This window comes from Schistocerca americana, chromosome 3 (assembly GCF_021461395.2).
Source record: "Schistocerca americana isolate TAMUIC-IGC-003095 chromosome 3, iqSchAmer2.1, whole genome shotgun sequence".
Classification (NCBI taxonomy): Eukaryota; Metazoa; Arthropoda; class Insecta; order Orthoptera; family Acrididae; genus Schistocerca; species Schistocerca americana.
In genome coordinates, this window is record NC_060121.1 from 884,993,844 (window position 1) to 885,012,970 (window position 19,127).

The window sequence follows — 19,127 nt, forward strand, 5'->3', positions numbered from 1 at the left end:
ATTTAGAGGTTGATGGAACAAGGTTGGAAGAAGTAGAATCTGCTAGATTCTTAGGTATTCGTGTGGATAATCAATTGAAATGAAAAAAAAAACATATTAGTAATGTCTGTAAGAAACTGAGCTCTGTCATATTCTTAATGATGCAGCTATCACAGTATTCAGACAAGAACTTTCTGTGTACAGTGTATCATGGACTTTTCGAACCTTACTTACAGTGTGGAGTGACTGTGTGGGGAAACTCAAACAAACAAGAGACAAAACAAGTGTTCACATTACAAAAAAAAAAGCAATTAGGACTATTTTAAGAAGAAAGGCCTCTGAAACGTGCAGAAACTGTTTCAAGAAGTTAGGTCTCTTAACTTTTTCATCATTGTATATATACTAAACAATAATGTACATCACAAAAGGTAGTGAAGACTGGATTACAAATGCTAGTGTACACACCCACAATACAAGAAGGAAGAATGAAGTACGGAGCATACTTCACCGACTGACAATGCTAGAAAAAGGACCCCAGTACTCTGGTATCAGACTACTAAGAAGTCTGCCTAAAACCCTGCAAGATAGTGTACTTGACAATGACTTTCCAAAGAAACTTAAAGACTATCTAATTGAAAAACAGTTTTACAGTATTGCAGAATACTTATGCCATTAAATTTGTATATATCGTTATTCATTATCAATTATGTAAAAATGTAAACTAAAGGGGTAGAAAAGTAAGTGATAATGAATGTTACTACTTTGACATGTCCTATATTACACGTACATTTACTGTATTCAATGTAATTTTACAGGACCAAATAAAATTCAATTCAATACAGTTCGTTGTGTCTCCGTGAGCTCGTGGTCTTGCGGTAGCGTTCCCAGGTTAGATTCCCGACGGGGTTAGGGATTTTTCCCACCTCGAGATGACTGGGTGTTGTAGTGTCGTCTTCATCATCATCATTCATCCCCATTACGGTTGGAGGAAGGCAATGGCAAACCACCTCCACTAGGACCTTGCCTAATACAGCGGTGCGGGTCTCCCACATCGTCCCCTACGCTCCTCGGAGTATGGGACCTCATCATCATCATCATCATCATCATCATCATCATCGTGTCTCTGTGGTGCCAAGTGCTCCTAAATTGCTGCTGTAGTTGCAACACGATGGTCTTCCCTCTCGGTAGTGCCATGCGGCTGGCTGGGGTCGGTTTTCTTGCGACCATACATTCTCGTGGCCACCGCTGCCAGAAGTCATGTACAGTAGCTACATTCCTGCAAAATCTTCTTTGTAGTATCACAGAAGGAACATCCAGCTTCTCGTAGCCATACTACACGGCTTTGTTCAAACTCAGTGAGGTGTTAACAGTGGCGTCTTTCTAGCCTTAAAGGCATTGTTGACTAACATTAACTCACCAGGTCCTGTCTCAAAGATAACTAACGCTCACGACTGTTACAGCATGTATTTGAAGCAAATCTGATCCATACTGGTGCTACTAGCGTCATTCTTATGCGACTGGAGTGAAGTCTAAGTAATCATGATCTTCCAGATACAGAAACTCGCCCACCAACTTCCATTTGTGACGCAGAACTCTTTCTTGTTGTTGGAATGTTCATAATGAATGTATAAACTGAACAATATTCATTGGTAAGTGATCAGTCACTGTACTGTCACTGCACTTACCAAAGGTTTCGTGCATAGTGGCCACGCCGTAATTTCCCAGTTACACTTGCGAATCTGTGTGGTTGCTCACCTTCTTGCGATGGTACAGTACACTTGTGCCAACGACCTTGCCGCAGTGGTAACACCGGTTCCCGTCAGATCACCAACCGTAAGCACTGTCGGGCTGGGCTAGAACTCGGACGGGTGACCAACCGGTCTGCCGAGCGCTGTCAGCAAGTGGGGTGCACTCAGCCATTGTGAGGCAAACTGAGGAGCTACTTGATTGAGAAGTAGCAGCTCCACACTCTCGTAAACTGACATACTGACAGGAGAGCGGTGTGCTGACCACATGCCCCCCCCCCCCCGTATTCGCATCCAGCGATGCCTGTGGGCTGAGGATGACACGGTGGCTGGTCGGTACCTTTGGGCGTTCCATCGCCTGTTTGGACCGAGTTTAGTTTAGTTTAATAGTACACTTGTAACTGGCAACAAACTCAACTGACGATTTTTCAGTTAAATGGGTAGTGCGGTGAAGGCCAGTGAATAGAGTCTGTGAGATGGTAAGATTGGAGATGACGTCATGGGACCCGCTGACAAGTTCAAACCGAGTATACAGAGATCACTTCTTATCTGTAGTAGCTAATTATGATGAACTTTCCTCACACCTCCGGTGGGCGAAATTGGTTGGCTAGTCGATTTGGGAAAGGGACCAAATGGTGAGGTCGTCGGTTCCAGTGGATTAGGGAAGGATGGGAAGGCAAGTGAGCCGTGCCCTTTCAAAGGAACCATCCCGGCATTTGCTTGAAGCAATTAAGGGAAATCACTAAGAACCTAGATCGGGATGTCGGGACACGTGTTCGAGCCCTCATCCTCCTGAATGGAGTCCAGTGTGTGTGTGAAACCTGTGGTGCTACACTGTGCAGTACAGAGACAGCGACTAGAAGGCTCGAAGTGCGTAGGTAGGCAGGTGATAGTCGGCTGAAGTGGCTGCCCCTTAACTACACTACTGGCCATTAAAATTGCTACACCAAGAAGAAATGCAGATGATAAACGGGTATTCATTGGACAAATATATTATACTAGAACTGACATGTGATTACATTTTCACGCAATTGCGGTGCATAGATCCTGAGAAATCAGTACCCAGAACAACCACCTCTGGCCGTAATAACGGCCTTCATACGTCTGGGCATTGAGTCAAACAGAGATTGGACGGCGTGTACAGGTACAGCTGCTCATGCAGCTTCAACACGATACCACAGTTCATCAAGAGTAGTGACTGGCGTATTGTGACGAGCCAGTTGCTCGGCCAGCATTGAACAGAAGTTTTCAATTGGTGAGAGATCTGGAGAATGTGCTGGCCAGGGCAACAGTCGAACATTTTCTGTATCCACAAAGGCCCGTACAGGACCTGCAACATGCGGCCGTGCATTATCCTGCTGTAATGCAGGGTTTCGCAGGTATCAAATGAAGGGTAGAGCCACGGGTCGTAACATATCTGAAATGTAACGTCCACTGTTCAAGCAGTGCCGTCAATGCGAAGAAGAGGTGGCCGAGAGGTGTAACCAATAGCACCCCATACCATCACGGCAGGTGCTACGCCAGTATGGCGATGACAAATACACGCTTCCAATGTGCGTTCACCGCGATGTCGCCAAACACGGATGCAACCATCATGATGCTATAAACAGAACTTGGATTCATCCCAAAAAATGACGTTTTGCCATTCGTGCACCCAGGTTCGTCGTCGAGTACACCATTGCAGGCGCTCCTGTCTGTGACGCAGCGTCAAGGGTAACCGGAGCCATTGTCTCCGAGCTGATAGTCCATGCTGCTGCAAACGTCGTTGAACTGTTCGTGCAGATGGTTGTTGTCTTGCAAACGTCCCCATCTGTTGACTCAGGGATCGAGGCATGGCTGCACGATCAGTTACAACTGTGCGGATGCCTGTCATCTCGACTGCTAGTGAGACGAGGCCGTTGGGATCCAGCACGGCGTTCCGTATTACCCTCCTGAACCCACCGATTCTATTTTCTGCTAACAGTCATTGCGTCTCGACCAATGCGAGCAGCAATGTCGCGATACGATAGACCGCAATCGCGATAGGCTACAATCCGCCCTTTACCAATATCGGAAACGTGATGGTACGCATTTCTCCTCCTTACACGAGGCATCACAACAACGTTTCACCAGGCAACGCCGGTCAACTGCTGTTTGTGTATGAGAAATCGGTTGGAAACTTTCCCCGTGTCAGCACGTTGTAGGTGTCGCCACCCGCGCCAGCCCTGTGTGAATGGTCTGATAAGGATCTTCTTCCTGTCGGTTAAATTTCGCGTCTGTAGCTCGTCGTCTTCGTGGTGTAGCAATTTTAATGGCCAGTAGTGTAGCTGTGGGGATGCAAACGCGCAGCGCTCACAGGGGCGCGGCGTTATCTGGCGCGAGCCGCGTGTACTCACTGTATATGGTGGACTGGGCGGTGGTGCCGCCGAGGTCGCCCTGGGCGCGCCTGCGGAAGGAGCCGGTGTAGAGGCCGTAGTTGATGTCTCCCTGCAGCCCGAACTGTGAGTCCGGCGGCAGCAGCTCCGCCGTGAGCCAGGCGCCTGTGGAGAAGGCGGCCACCACCAGCGCCGTGGCGGCGCACGCCAGCCAGAACGTCGCGAACACGTACAGCCGCTTCGTCGTCGCCATGCCCGCCGCTGCTCTGCTGCTGCTGCTGCTGCTGCTGCTCCCGTGTGGCGCTGCTAGCGGGCCGGGCGCTCTGCGCGGGAAACAGGACACTGCAGTGTTGTTGTTGTTGCTGTCTTCAGCCCAGAGACTGGTTTGATGCAGCTCTCCGTGCTACTCTACCCTGTGCAAGTTTTTTCATCTCCCAGTGCCTACTGCAACCTATATCCTTCTGAATCTGCTTAGTGTACTCATCTCTTGGTCTCCCTCTACGATTTTTACCCTCCACATTGCCCTCCAATACTAAATTGATCATCCCTTGACGCCTCAGAACATGTCCTACCAACCGATCCCTTCTTCTAGTCAACTTGTGCCACAAACTTCTCTTCTCCCCAATTCTATTCAATACCTCCTCATTAGTTATGTGATCTACCCATCTAATCTTCAGCATTCTTCTGTAGTACCACATTTCGATAGCTTCTATTCTCTTCTTGTCCAAAATATTTATCGTCCATGTTTCACTTTCAGAAACGACTTCCTGACATTTAAATCTATACTCGATGTTAACAAATTTTTCTTCTTCAGAAACGCTTTCCTTGCCATTGCCAGTCTACATTTTATATCCTCTCTACTTCGACCATCATCAGTTATTTTGCTCCCCAAATAGCAAAACTCCTTTACTACTTTAAGTGTCTCATTTCCTAATCTAAGTCCCGCAGCATCACCCGACTTAATTCGACTACATTCCATTATCCTCGTTTTGCTTTTGTTGATGCTCATCTTATACCCTCCTTTCAAGACACAGTCCATTCCGTTCAACTGCTCTTCTAAGTCTTTTGTTGTCTCTGACAGAATTACAATGTCATCGGCGAACCTCAAAGTTTCTATTTCTTCTCCACGGATTTTAATTCCTACTCCGAATTTTTCTTTTGTTTCCTTTACTGCTTGCTCCATATACAGATTGAATAACATCGGGTATAGGCTACAACCCTGTCTCACCCCCTTCCCAACCACTGCTTCTCTTTCATGCCCCTCGACTCTGCCATCTGGTTTCTGTACAAATTGTAAATAGCCTTTCGCTCCCTGTATTTTACCCCTGCCACCTGGAGAATTTGGAAGAGAGTATTCCAGTCAACACTGTCAAAAGCTTTCTCTAAATCTACAAATCCTAGAAAGGTAGGTTTGCCTTTCCTTAATCTATTTTCTAAAATAAGTCGTACGGTCAGTATTGCCTCACGTGTTCCAACATTTCTACGGAATGCAAACTGATCTTCCCCGAGGTCGGCTTCTACCAGTTTTTCCATTCGTCTGTAAAGAATTCGTGTTAGTATTTTGAAGCCGTGGCTTATTAAACTGATAGTTCGGTAATTTTCACATCTGTCAACACCTGATTTCTTTGGGATTGGAATTATTATATTCTTTTTGAAGACTGAGAGTGTTTCGCCTGTCTCATACATCTTGCTCACTAGATGGTAGAGTTTTGTCAGGGCTGGCTCTCACACAGCTGCAGTAGTTCTAATGGAATGTTGTCTATTCCCGGGGCCTTGTTTCGACTTAGGTCTTTCAGTGTTCTGTCAAACTCGTCACGCAGTACCATATCACCCATTTCATCCTCAGCTACGTCCTCTCCCATTTCCATAATATTGTCCTGAAGAACATCGCCCCTGTATAGACCCTCTACATACTCATTCAACCTTTCTGCTTTCCCTTCTTTGCCTAGAACTGGGTTTCCATCTGAGCTCTTGATATTCATGCGAGTGGTTCTCTTTTCTCCAAAGGTCTCTTTAATTTTCCTGTAGGCATTATCTATCTTAGCCCTAGAGATATACACCTCTACACTGGAGTATCTCACACAAGAAGCTCCCGAACTCTGTAACGAGAGAGCTACACAATTTTACTTTAAACTACATTTACCAGTTGCTTCACTTCCTGTCAACAAGAGAATAGTATGCTGTCACTGACTCATTTGGTGACGCACACAGTTATATCTCGCGTACTAAAATTTAGTGTGTTTTTTGTTCTTGACCTACCGAACTGGCCACTAAAATTGCGACACCGAGAAGGCAGCATGAAACTAATGTCAGATTAGGATGAAATGCATATGCAACTCATTCACAAGATTAACTCTATCTGCATCGCACATACAATCTAGGAAAAAGAAAAGATGCACCACAAAGAATTTATCTGAATGAAAAGGAAATTGGTAGACGACATTTTCATGTACAGGCAAACAAATGACTAAAATTTTAGAAAAAATTGGATGATTTTTTCGAGAAAAACAGCTTCACAAATTGAGCACCTCAGTAACTTTTTGGTGCACCTCTGACCCCCTTGAGAGCAGTTATTTGGCTTGGCATTGTCTGATAGAACGGCCTTGCTGCAGTGGTAACACCGGTTCCCATCACATCACCGACCTTAAGCGCTGTCGGGCTGGGCTAGAACTTGGATGGGTGACCATCCGATCTGCCGAGCAATGTTGGCAAGTGGGGTGCACTCAGCCCTTGTGAGGCAAACTGAGGAACTGCTTGATTGAGAAGTAGCGGCTCCAGTCTTGCAAGCTGACACACGACCAGGAGAGCGCTGTGCCGACCACATGCCCCTCCATATCAGTATCCAGTGATGCCTGTGGGCTGAGGATGACACGGCGGCTGGTCAGTACCGTTGGGCCTTAATGGCCTGTTCAGGCGGAGTTTAATTTCAGTGACCGATAGAGTTGTTGGATGTTTGAAGGACATCATGCTAAATTCTGTCCAACTGGTGCATTAGACCATCAAAATCCCAAGATGGTTGGAAGGCCCTTCCCATGGTGCTCCAAACGTTCTCAATTAGGGAGAGTTCCAGAGACCTTCTTCGCCAAGATAGGGTTTGGCAGGCACGAAGAACAGAAGGAGAATTTTTCAGTGTGTGCAGATGGGCTTGTCATGCTGAAGTGTAAGCCCATGATGGCTTGCCATGAAGGTCAACTAAACTGGGCGTAGAATGTTGCTGACGTACTGCTGTGCTGTAGGGATGCCACGGATGACAACCAAACTTGTTATGAAAAGAAATGGCACTTCCGACCATCATTCTTGTCTGATGGAACGTATGGCAGGCGCCAGTTGGATTGATACTCCATCACTGTCTGGGGCATCTCCAGACGTGCCTCTGGTGGTCATCAGGACCCAGTTCGAAGCCGCACTCATCACAGAAGACAATTCCACTGCAGTCAAAGCGATTGTAGGCTACAGATGTGTCTGGAGACGCCAAAGACAGCAAAGACAGCAGTGAGATAGCAGCCTCAGTCTCACCTATCATACAGGTCGACAACCAGGAGTAATAGTTGGGGATGTCATTTCTTTTCATAGGAAGACCGCTTTCGTTGTCATCTGCGGTACCCTTACAGCACAGTAGAACATCAATGATATTCTATGCCCCGTTTTGTTGCCTTTCAAGGCAAGCCATCTTGGGCTTACATTATAGCAAGATAACGCCCACCCGCACATGGCGAGAGAATATCTGCTGGTTGTCTTTGTGTTTGCCACACTCAACCTTGGCCAGGATCACCTCTCGTTCGCAGAGCCGGTAATATGGACAACAGTCGCTCCTTTTCTGACGAGCTGAAGCTGGTGGCTGTGCTTTGTCTTCAAGATTCGTGTGATCTTATTTTTCAAAAAGATAACACGAGACCGCATGTCGCCAGTGTTTGCTTACCCACCTCAGAAGAGAGGATGTTCAACTGTTGCTCTGTGCAGCATGTTGTTCAGATGTCTCACAAGTTGAAAACATCTGGTAAGAGACCACTCCCCAGCCACTGTAATAGATGAACTTTGGCAGAGAACTGAATCAGCAAGGAATGATGGACCCGTGTCTATCATCAAAACTCAGTTCGACTCGGAACCCAGCTACAGCACAGGTGGAAGCCATGTGTACTGAATTTCGCAAACTATGTACCCCAAAACCAGCCAGATATTCAATCACATATACTTTCTACTGTACCGTATATACCTAATACAGGGTGACAGTTATTGAACCGTATGAAATAAAATCGTCATAAGTTCCGAACGGTTTGCGTTAGGACATTCAAACTGCATGGTTGGCCGCCGGAGAATTATGGGAATTAGTATGCTCATGCATGGTATGGTTTAGCGACAAAACCCACTTTCATTTGGTCGGGTTCTTCAATAAGCAAAATTGGTGCATTTGGGGAATTGAGAATCCGCATTTCGCGATCGAGAAGTCTCTTCACCCTCAACGGGCGACTGTGTGCCAGAACAGTCGGTGTGATATTCCTTGATGACAGTGACTACTGAGCGGTATGTGAATGTTTTGGAAGATGATTTTATACCCATTATCCAAAGTGACCCTGATTTTGTCAACACGGGGTTCAGACAAGAGGGAGCTCGACCCCATCAAAGCAGGAGAGGGTTTGATGTCCTGGAGGAGTACTTTGGGAACCGCATTCTGGCTCTGGTGTATCCAGAGGCCACTGGCATGGGCATCAAATGGTTCAAATGGCTCTGAGCACTATGGGACTTAACATCTGAGGTCATCAGTCCCCCAGAACTTAGAACTACTTAAACCTAACTAACCTAAGGACATCACACACATCCATGCCTGAGGCAGGATTCGAACCTGCGACCGTAGCAGTCGCGCGGTTCCGGACTGAAGAGCCTAGAACTGCTCGGCCACCGCGGCCGGCGCATGGGCATCTACTGTCCGCCATATTATCCGTATCTGAACATGGGCGACTCCTTTTTGTGGGGCTATATTTAAGACTAGGTGTACAGCAATAACCCAAAAACCATTGTTGAGCTGGAAACCGCCATTCAGGAGGTCATCGACGTCATCGATGTTCCGACACTTCAGCGGGTCACGCAGAATTTCGCTATTCGTTCGGGCAACATCATCGCCAATGATGGTAGGCATATCGAATATGTCATAACCTAGATCCGATTACCTGTAGTGACGTTTACATGATGAATAAAGTATAGTTCACTAATCGTCACCATGTAAGTAAAACCTACAAGAAAAAGAAGCCCAATGTTAACTACGTTTCCTGGCGAACACTGTAGATAAATAACAGACTGATTGTAGATTGTACCGTAATTTACCATTGAGTGATGCAACAATAGATCGAAACTAGCTACAAAATGATTTAGCTAAGATAACTGACTCGTGCCAGAAGTGGGACTTGGAGTGCAAAAACATCCCTTGTTACTCTATGATCTAGCAGGTGCTCCTTTTCAGTAATTTTCAAGTAAGTTAAATAAAATACCAGCGGAAAAATGCGAAAATGCTCTTGTTTATTTAAAAGACTCTCACTGAAAAGTGGGATACCAGTTGCCACTTTCTGCCTTCCTCAGGTCTTTAAAATTTTCCCAAAAATTTTGGTATGTAAACATATTCGCTCTCTTTTTAACATGCAAGTCACCTCTCCCTCCCACGAGCTCCCCTAACTGTAATTCGCCCACACGACTGGTCCATCAGTGTAAGCCGCTCATTGCCATCCACTGCCAGCTGCCCTTTCTCACTCACTTCATTGCCATCATCTCTTCGCGTCTCTCACTCATTGTCCCCTGTGTCACAGCCACTGTCTCTTTCGTTCTGTCCTAATAATATAGTCTCCTCTCGCTGTCACTGTCTCCATGTTGCTCTCTCTTACTGGTGCTATCTCATTCCTTCCTTCCTTCCTTCCTACTGTCTCTTCACACTGTCATTATCTCTCTCTTCCTCGTTCTCATTATCATATTCTCTCTCTCATTATCACTGGCTCTCACTCACTTCCACTTTCTATTTATTCCCCCTCCCCCGCCACTGGCACTTCCTCCTCCACTCTCTTCTTAGCACTGTTCTGTCACTGTCAACTATGTTCTTCCACTGCTACTGTGTCCCTTTCTTTCTCTCACACTGCAACTGTTTCTCACACTGCAATTGTCTCTCACACTCCAATTTGTGTGGGGGGGGGGGGGGGCAGGTGGAAAATAATGTTATTATTTCTATTTGTATTGCCGTTCTCAACACAAGCTCTCTAACTACAATGTTGGCAACCAGAAGGTGATTAGCAAAACGTGATGCTTGCAATTAAAGTTCACTGTGCCCACTCTGATGGAGAATAAAGTTATTGATTATTGAAGTTCATTACTCTGAGGATTTAGGATGATCTCTGGGATTCATAGAAAATGCAGTTTACTATAACAATTTCCACTATATTCTGAAAACGATAAAGTGCAAAATTCCAGACAAATGAATACCCATATCAGCTATTTTACTATCAGAGCTGTTCAGAGTCTATTGCGTGGATCCTATTATCCCTAGATAACGAAACTGTTCAGTAACCGTTATCGATGTAAATGTTCAAATTGAATGCTCCCCAAAATTTGATGTTAATACTCATCAAACGCCACGCTAGTAATGGTAGAAAGTCTGTCCTGCGGCGACATGTGAAAATTCGACATACAAAAACTGAGACTAAATCACTGGAGTCATTCAGTAATTAACACTTTACCCCAATGCGAACTCATTGTTAAGTGCATATCTAGTTACGTAATACGGCATCCATGGCAGGCTGTTCCTGGCAACTGCACAAACGCGACGCGGCTTCCGAGACGGAGTACGCACTGATACGAATCTAGAAGAGAACTGGGGCGTTACTGTAGCTTTTTTTTTTTTCTTTATTGTATTTCAATTCCCCATCGGGGCGGGCTGGCAGCAGCATATGCGCTGCTCTTCAACCGAAAGACATGGAACAAACAATAGAAGACATTTAAAAATAACAAAGGAGAGAATATGGTGAACATAGATATAAAAAAGGGGGAACATCATGGAAGGCAATAGACAAAAAACGGGGTGACCGTAAAATGGAGATAAAAAACTGTTAAAACTGTTTAAAAGTAGCACACACAAAAAGCCACACACTGCGGCAATTAAAAGAACACAAGGCACAGTATGACTGGAGCATAAAACGTATCGACAGACACTGACGGCGAACCTCAAGGCAGTACAGAATTAAAATCACACCTCTTGACGCACAGCAGAAACAGCACTAAACACAACACTGATGTGACACATTGACGATGATCAAAACAGAAGATCTGCCAGGCGCAAGGAGATGAGGGAGACTGGAAGAAGGGAGGGAGGGGAAGAGATGGGGGAGATGAGCGGGGAGCGCGCTGAAGAGGGCCAGGTAGGGAGGGATGTGGGAAGGAGAGAGGCAAGTATGGGGTGCAGGGTCTCAGGGGTAGGAGGGGGGGGGAAGGAGGAAAATCCGCTCTGGGAGAAGGAGGGAATAGGAAAACAGGGGGCCCTGGGGAGGGGGAGGGGGGGAACAAGGTCAGGTTATAGTTGGAAGGAAGGGTAGATGTCACGGCGACGTTCATCATCTGGGAGGGGGAGGCATTGGAAATTGCCCTGATGAAGGAGATGGAGGTTGTGGAGGTGGAGAGAGGGAGGGATACAGCGATAGAGGCACGGCAACGGGCAGGGGGTGGAGAGGAAGGAGGAAACCAGAGGGTGGGGGGATCAAGCCTGCGGACAATGTAAAGGATGCAGATATGTTGGAGGAACAGGAGGAGGTGCGGGGAGGGGATCAGTTCATACAGGAGCTGTGTGGGGGAAGGAAGGCAGATACGGAAGGCAAGGTGGAACGCATGGCGTTCAAGGATTTGGAGGGCCTTGTAAAAGTGGGCGGGGGCGGAGATCCAGGCAATGCTGGCATAACAGGGGATAGGACAGATGAGGGATTTGTAGGTGTGGAGGATAGCAGAAGGATGCAATCCCCATGTCTGGCTAGACAGGAGTTTCAGAAGGCGGAGGCGGGAATGGGCTTTCCGCTGGACGGTCTGGAGATGAGGGGTCCAGGTGAGGTGTCGGTCGAGGGTGAGGCCAAGGTATTTCAGGGTGGGGGTGAGCTGGATGGGACGACCATAAAGGGTGAGGTAGAAATCATGGAGGTGAAAGGAGCGAGTGGTGCGGCCTATGATGATTGCCTGGGTTTTGGAGGGGTTGAGACGGAGGAACCACTGGTTACACCAAGTGCTGAACTGGTTAAGGTGGGTTTGGAGGGTATGTTGAGACCGTTGAAGGGTAGGATAGAGAGCCAGGAAGGCAGTGTCATCAGCATACTGGAGAAGGTGGACTGGTGGGGGTGGCTTGGGCATATCAGCTGTATACAAGAGATAAAGGAGAGGGGAGAGGACAGAACCCCGGGGGACGCCAGCCGTGGGATAAAAGATATGGGAGTTGGTGTTGTGGAGGGTGACATAGGAAGGATGGTGCGAGAGGAAGGAAGCGACCAAATGGACAAAATTGATAGGCAGGGTGTAGGTTTGGAGTTTTAAGAGGAGACCGGGATGCCATATATGGTCATAGGCATTTTGGAGGTAATGAGAAACAAAAATGGCGAAGCGACAGGAGTTGAGCTGGAGGGACAGAAGGTGAACAAGGTTGAGGAGTTGGTCTTCAGCAGAGAAGGAGGGTTGAAAGCCACACTGGGTAAGGGGGAGGAGGTGGTGTTGAGCAAGGTGCTGATGGATACGGTGGGAGAGGATGGATTGAAGGACCTTACTGAAGATGGAGGTGAGGCAGATGGGACGATAGGAAGAGGTGGCAGAAGGGGGTTTGTTGGGTTTGAGGAATAAGAGGACGTGGGAGGTCTTCCACAGGTCAGGGTAGAAGCCAGTAGAGAGGATGACATTATAGAGATGGGCGAGGACAGTCAGGAAGGAATAGGGGCTTTCTCAAATGTGACGGTAGGTGACACAGTCGTGACCAGGGGCCGTGTTGCGTTTGGACCAGAGGATAAGGTTAATGTCTTGTGCTGTGATGGGAGTGTTTATGTCGGAGGGGGGCAACTGCCCCAAGTACTGGAGACTAGGAGCAAGTGGAGCGACCGAGGTATCGGCACATTCCATGATGGTGGGGAAAAGAGAATAATCAAAGTGGGGATCATCGGGGATGGAGAAGACCTCGGAAAGGTGGGAAGCGAAGTGGTTGGCCTTACTGAGGCTCGCAGGAAGGGGGCGATCGTTATGGAGAAGGGGGTAGTGGGGAGTGGAAAGGGAACCAGTAAGGCGATGGAAGGTGGATCAGTACTTGGAGAAGTTGATAGGGAGGGTGGCGTTGAGTCGTGTGCAGGTCTGGCGCCAGTCTCGGCGTTTCATTGCTGTAATAAGGTTCCGTACGTGTCGCTGTATTTGCCGGTGGCATTGGAGTGTATCCCTGTCACAAGTGGGCAAGAAGGAGCGATAGAGGCGGCGGGATTCACGGAGGAGGAGGACAGCCCACGGAGGGAGAGTGGGATGGTGTGGGTGGATGGTTTTAGTAGGAACATGGGCCTCCACGGCGTCAGTAATTACCTTCTGAAGGAAGGACGAGGTGTGGATGATGTCGTCAGGATGGCGATAGGTAAGAGTGTGGCTTTCGACCTGGGTGGAGATGGAGTCCTTGCAGGCATCCCAGTTGGCACGGTGATTGTCATGGACGACCTTCGGAGGTGGTGCAGGGTGCGGAGCCAGAGGGGGACAGTGAGCAGACGTTATGGTGAGAAGGACAGGGAGGTGATCGCTACCTGTGGGGTCAAGGATGGCGACAGCGATACGCCCAAGGAGGTTGGCGGAGGCAATGACAACATCGGGGGTGGTGTCACTTTCAGGTCGGGTGTGCTGGGAAAGGAGAACAAGGTCATCTTGGATCGTGGAGAGGAACTGATGCCACCGCCGAAGGGCAGCAGGAGTGCGGCTATGGATGTTGAAGTTGGTGGCAATCACATAGGTGGAGAAGGTGCGGTCAATTTGCGAGATGAAGTCAGAAGGAAGAGGAGCAGTGGAGCGGACATAGATGGTGGCACAGGTAATGGTGAGGGAGGGGAAGAAGACGCTAAGGATAAGGTGTTCAGTGGGGTTATTGAGGAGAGGTTGTGGCTGGACGGGGATATGCTTAAGGTGGCCAATCGCGACTCCTCCACGAGGACCAGGAGCGTCAGTGCGATGGAGGATATAGGGATGGTGTGAATAGAATGGTGGGGCTGGAGAAAGGTTTCGTTCAAGAGGAAGGTGTCGACCTGGTGGTGGGAGAGGGTGTGCATGAGAAGGTATTTGTTGGAGCGGAAGGAGCGAATGTTCTGGAAGAGGATGCGATACTCATGCCGCACCATGGCAGGAAGGAGGGGGGGAAGAGAGGGAAGGGAAGAGACTTAAACTAGGGTGTCGAGGCGGGTGAAGGTGAAGTGGGCTTGGTTGTGGGAGTAGGTGGCGAAGGTGTTCAGGTGGAAAACGGAGTGAGCAGCAAGGGAGATTTGTTGGAAGGTGTGGGGGCGCTGGAAAGGGTGAATGTTTTGGAGTACAACGGTAAGGAACCGGATGATGTCCTCGGTCATGGGGGGTGGATGGACGGAATTGTTGGGATGGACAGGGGGATTGATGGGATGAACTGGGACTGTAAGCTCAGGCGTGGCTGGAGGGGGTTTAGCTTTACACTTGTGGGAGTAGGTGGGATGGGGGCCATTGCAGGTATTACAGGAAGGAGGAGCAGCGAGGTTGGGGCAGTTCTTAAGAAAGTGGGAGGCCTTGCAATGGGGAGAGGTGGGGGGGGGGGGGTTTGCAGTTGGGAGTCAGGTGGTCATTGTACATCAGGCACCGCTGGCAACGGTAGGATTGGGGAGGGGATTTGGAGGATTTGACAGGGTGGCGACGGTGGTATATCAAGGCACCCTGGGTGAGGAGATGGTCAATGGATGGGGCGGACTCAGAGAACACCCGCATGAGGTAGGTGGGACCAGAGGCATTGTGGATACGGTGGGCAGAGCGGATTTCCAAGTCCGGGTGGGAGTTGCGTTCTGCCAATACTTCATCCTCTGTGATCACCGGGCTAAGCTTGGTGATCACAGCGGTGTAGGTGGGGGGGGGGGGGGGGCGACAGGGAGGCTGGGGCTGACAAGGAGTGGAAGCGGAAAGGAAGGGTGTCAGAGAGGCGTGGGGGCCAGGGGGCCAAACATAACTCATGGGAGTTTTCGCAGGAGGTCTGTGTGAAACGATGGGGACAGGGACTTGATAAGGACTGAGTCCCTGCGGGGAATGAGTTGGGAAATGGGAGCACCAGGTAAGTACTTTCGTATCTCCATGGTGAGGGTACGAGCATCGAGGAACTTAGGATCGGGAGTTGACAGGACAAAGGTGTGGAGGGTGGGGGCCGAGGTATGGGTGGCAGGAGGAGGGGTGGTGTCCATGGAGACGGCAGGGGGAGGGGGAGGTGGCGTTGACTTTTTGTGGGAAGTGGCGGGAGCAGAGTCGGTAATGACGCGCTTTTGGGGTTTTTGGAGATGGGAGGCTGGGTGGAGGGGAGAGGAACGGGGAGGAGAGGGAGGTGGTGGGTGGCAGATCCCTGTGGCGTAGTGGAGGTGCCGGGAGAAGCAGCCGGTTTAGTGGTGCCAATGGTGGCTCGGCGCGACGTGATGTGTGCGGGAGATGCAGATGACAAAGTGACGGGGTGCGTGAGAGAGGGGAAGTCGACCACCTGAGGGGCGGCAGCAGAGGCGGCAACAGAAGCGTATGTGAGGGTGGGGGTAGTAGCGGGAGCTGTTGAGGGTGTGGAGGCTGGACGAAGAGTGTAGAGGTGTGGGTATACAGCAGGGGAGGAGATAGGGGGATGGGTAAGTGGGGGAAGGGGAGGGGAAGTGTAAGGAGGGAGGCCAGGGGCGGCACTCCAGGAAGTGACTGTGGGAGAGGGGGAGGGGGAGGTGTAGATGACAGTGGAGGTGGGAGTACTCATTGCACACGAACGGCGACGGACAGATGGACGGGCAGCAGGCGGCGGCGGCGTCGGCGGCGGCGGCGGCGGCGATGGTCGGCGACGAACAGACGGACGGACAGCAGACAGCAGTGGCGGCGGCGGCAGCGGTTACGGCGACGGCGATGGACAGCGAGCAAGCAGGCGGACGGACGAACAGCTACAGCAGTAAGTGGCGGGCGGGCGGGCGGACAGACAGACAGACAGACAGACAGACAGACACAATCTTCGAAGACGCAGATTCCACCCTGAGAGTAGCCCAGGCTTTGCAGTCTGACGCTTTCGAAGGAGGGGATCCAACCCTCTAGATGTACTGTAGCTCGAACGCTCTTATTTATATAGCCACGGTGCAGACCGCCGAAGGAGCAGCCGACATTTGCCTTAGCGACTAGCCGCTGGGCTAGCAAAACACCACCTCAATTTATTAAATAATTAATTGCTTCATTCACTGAAGACCAATGAAGTTCTCGATTTAATTGTGATATCAGCACACAGGTAAGTATCTATAAGAAAATTCTAATGTGGCTGGGTTAAATACTTTTGGCGAGAGAAATAATTTAGTTGTACTGCATGCAATAGATGAGCTCTGAACTTGCCCTTTGGAGAGACGCTACCTCTCTGAAACTTTTCACATCTTTGTTATTATAGCGTATCTCCATTCTACCTAAATCTAAACATCCTAGCTTTATCCAATCTTCCTTCCGAACTTTTAGGACACAAAAACAGAAAATCATGAAATTCAACCAAAATATTACTTTGTGAGCTCCTGCATTTCCATTAAATTACAATGAAAAAGGAGTCAGAATATAAATTTTGAAGTTTCTAGCTCCTTCCTGTTGCGCCGATGATTTTTATTTAAAACGTCTTAATTCCGAAAACTGTTTAAGTTACCAAACTGAAACTTAACACATTATTATTATAGCATCACTCCTGACATGCTATTAACTTTTCTGATTATTTATTTTATTTTTGAGGTATTGCGCAACATTCGTGACGTCGTAGCTAGTTACAGCGGACTAGGCTGGCACACAATGGAAAGCATATGAATTTTATATGGTGTGAGTAGGTTGCTTCCCTACAAATTGTCTCCTTCGCTCTTTCTATAACACAGCTACTATCTTGCAGTATTTGTTACTTTTCCGTCTCTTTGCCACTCCCGTCATCTTCTTCTCTCTCAGCATAAAAAAGTGCGAAATGTTCATGTGCCAAAATTTTTGGCAACATTTCTAAAGGCGCTGAGGAGGGTAGAATGAGTCAGCTGCTACCTGACTATTCAATCAGAGTCTTTTAAATAAACAGGAACATATTCGGATTTTTTTATGTTACAATAGGAGCAATTTTCCGCTGGTTCCTATCTTCTCCCTGCTGCAGCAGGGAATGTAACTCATGTAAAATAAAATGTATTGTTCAGTAAAAATGAGATAGTTTACTTATGTGAAATTTAAGAAATGCGAAACTAATTTTACACATCATATCGGATTTTATGTGCAAACATTTTTTTTCGTATGCTTTAGTACTACAACGTGGAGCTCACAGATGGTAACGGATACACTTTACAGTATATTTCTCCCTCCTACGTCACTTTATAAACTACGTTTTCGCCTCATACCGGTGTTGATGTGGGTGGCGGGGGGGGGGGGGGGGGGCTACTTTGAACTTCTGTATCTTGAAATGGTATACAGGTACCGAGAAAATTGTCAAAGTTTTTTGATATCGGAATCTTAGGAATATATCGTAAAAATCTCAGCCATTTGCTGTGCATAGCCGTCTAGCAATCCTCGGCTGTGTTTTGGTCCGCTGGTGACTGTGAAAATGTAATAATTTTTTTTTTGGGGGGGGGGGGAGGGGGGTTCGTAGGAATCGCCACGAAGTAATGGTGCCTGTATAGCTCCCATCAAATCCACCGTAGACAACATCAAATCCAAAAAATCAACCGCGCTTTATCCTCCGCTGCTGACAATACACTGACCGTTGTGTTGTGCGACAGATCAATTGTTTATTTTTCTCAATAACTATTTTATTCGCGATCGCACATTGTCAGTTTGGCATGCCGTACGTGAGTAACCAGTATCTGGCATGTGCTTATCATTCCGCCTGATGGAACACTCGTCATTGTTTTAATATTGTTCAGATCAAGAGAAGGAATAAAATCCTTTGGTAAGTTTCCAGTCCAGTCGCTCAGTGTTAGAAATACGATAAGTTACGGGTATTCCACCAAAATTCCAACGGAATTGGCAATCTGTTTTTGTGTGAGTTGTTAATCTTTTCCCATTCGAAGAAGCATCGCCGTTTGTGAGTAACGGCCACATTTCTCTTGGTGACTGGTTTAACTGTATTTCCTTTGTCACAGTGTAATTTGCCAAACTCATCTCACAGCATCTGTTGTGGTCTTCAGTCCTGAGACTGGTTTGATGCAGCTCTCCATGCTACCCTATCCTGTGCAAGCTTCTTCATCTCCCAGTACCTACTGCAACCTACATCCTTCTGAATCTGCTTGGTGTATTCATCTCTTGATCTCCCTCTACGATTTTTACCCTCCACGCTGCCCTCCAATACTAAATTGGTGATCCCTTGATGCCTCAGAACATGTCCTACCAACCAATCCCATCTTCTAGTCAAGTTGTGCCACAAACTTCTCTTCTCCCCAATCCTATTCAACATCTCCTCATTAGTTATGTGATCTACCCATCTAATCTTCAGCATTCTTCTGTAGCACCACATTTCGAAAGCTTCTATTCTCTTCTTGTCTAAACTATTTATCGTCCATGTTTCACTTCCATACATGCCTACACTCCATACAAATACTTTCAGAAACGACTTCCTGACACTTAAATCTATACTCGGTATTAACAAATTTCTGTTCTTCAGAAACGCTTTCCTTCCCAATGTCAGTCTACATTTTATATCCTCTCTACTTCGACCATCATCGGTTATTTTGCTCCCCAAATAGCAAAACTCCTTTACTACTTTAAGCGTCTCATTTCCTAATCTAATTCCCGCACCACCCGATTTAATTCGACTACATTTCATTATCCTGGTTTTGCTTTTGTTGATGTTCAT

At 47.9% G+C, this 19,127-nt stretch overlaps 1 protein-coding gene across 1 annotated transcript in view; it reads right to left on the reverse strand.

Moving 5' to 3' along the window:
* LOC124607115 overlaps nt 1–4,331 on the reverse strand; it is a 79,612-nt gene extending 75,281 nt beyond the window's left edge. Inside the window, exon 1 of the mRNA XM_047139313.1 lies at nt 4,100–4,331. Coding sequence (XP_046995269.1) covers nt 4,100–4,331 — 232 coding nt within the window. The remainder of the gene's footprint in view (nt 1–4,099) is intronic.
* Nucleotides 4,332–19,127: the final 14,796 nt, after the last annotated feature.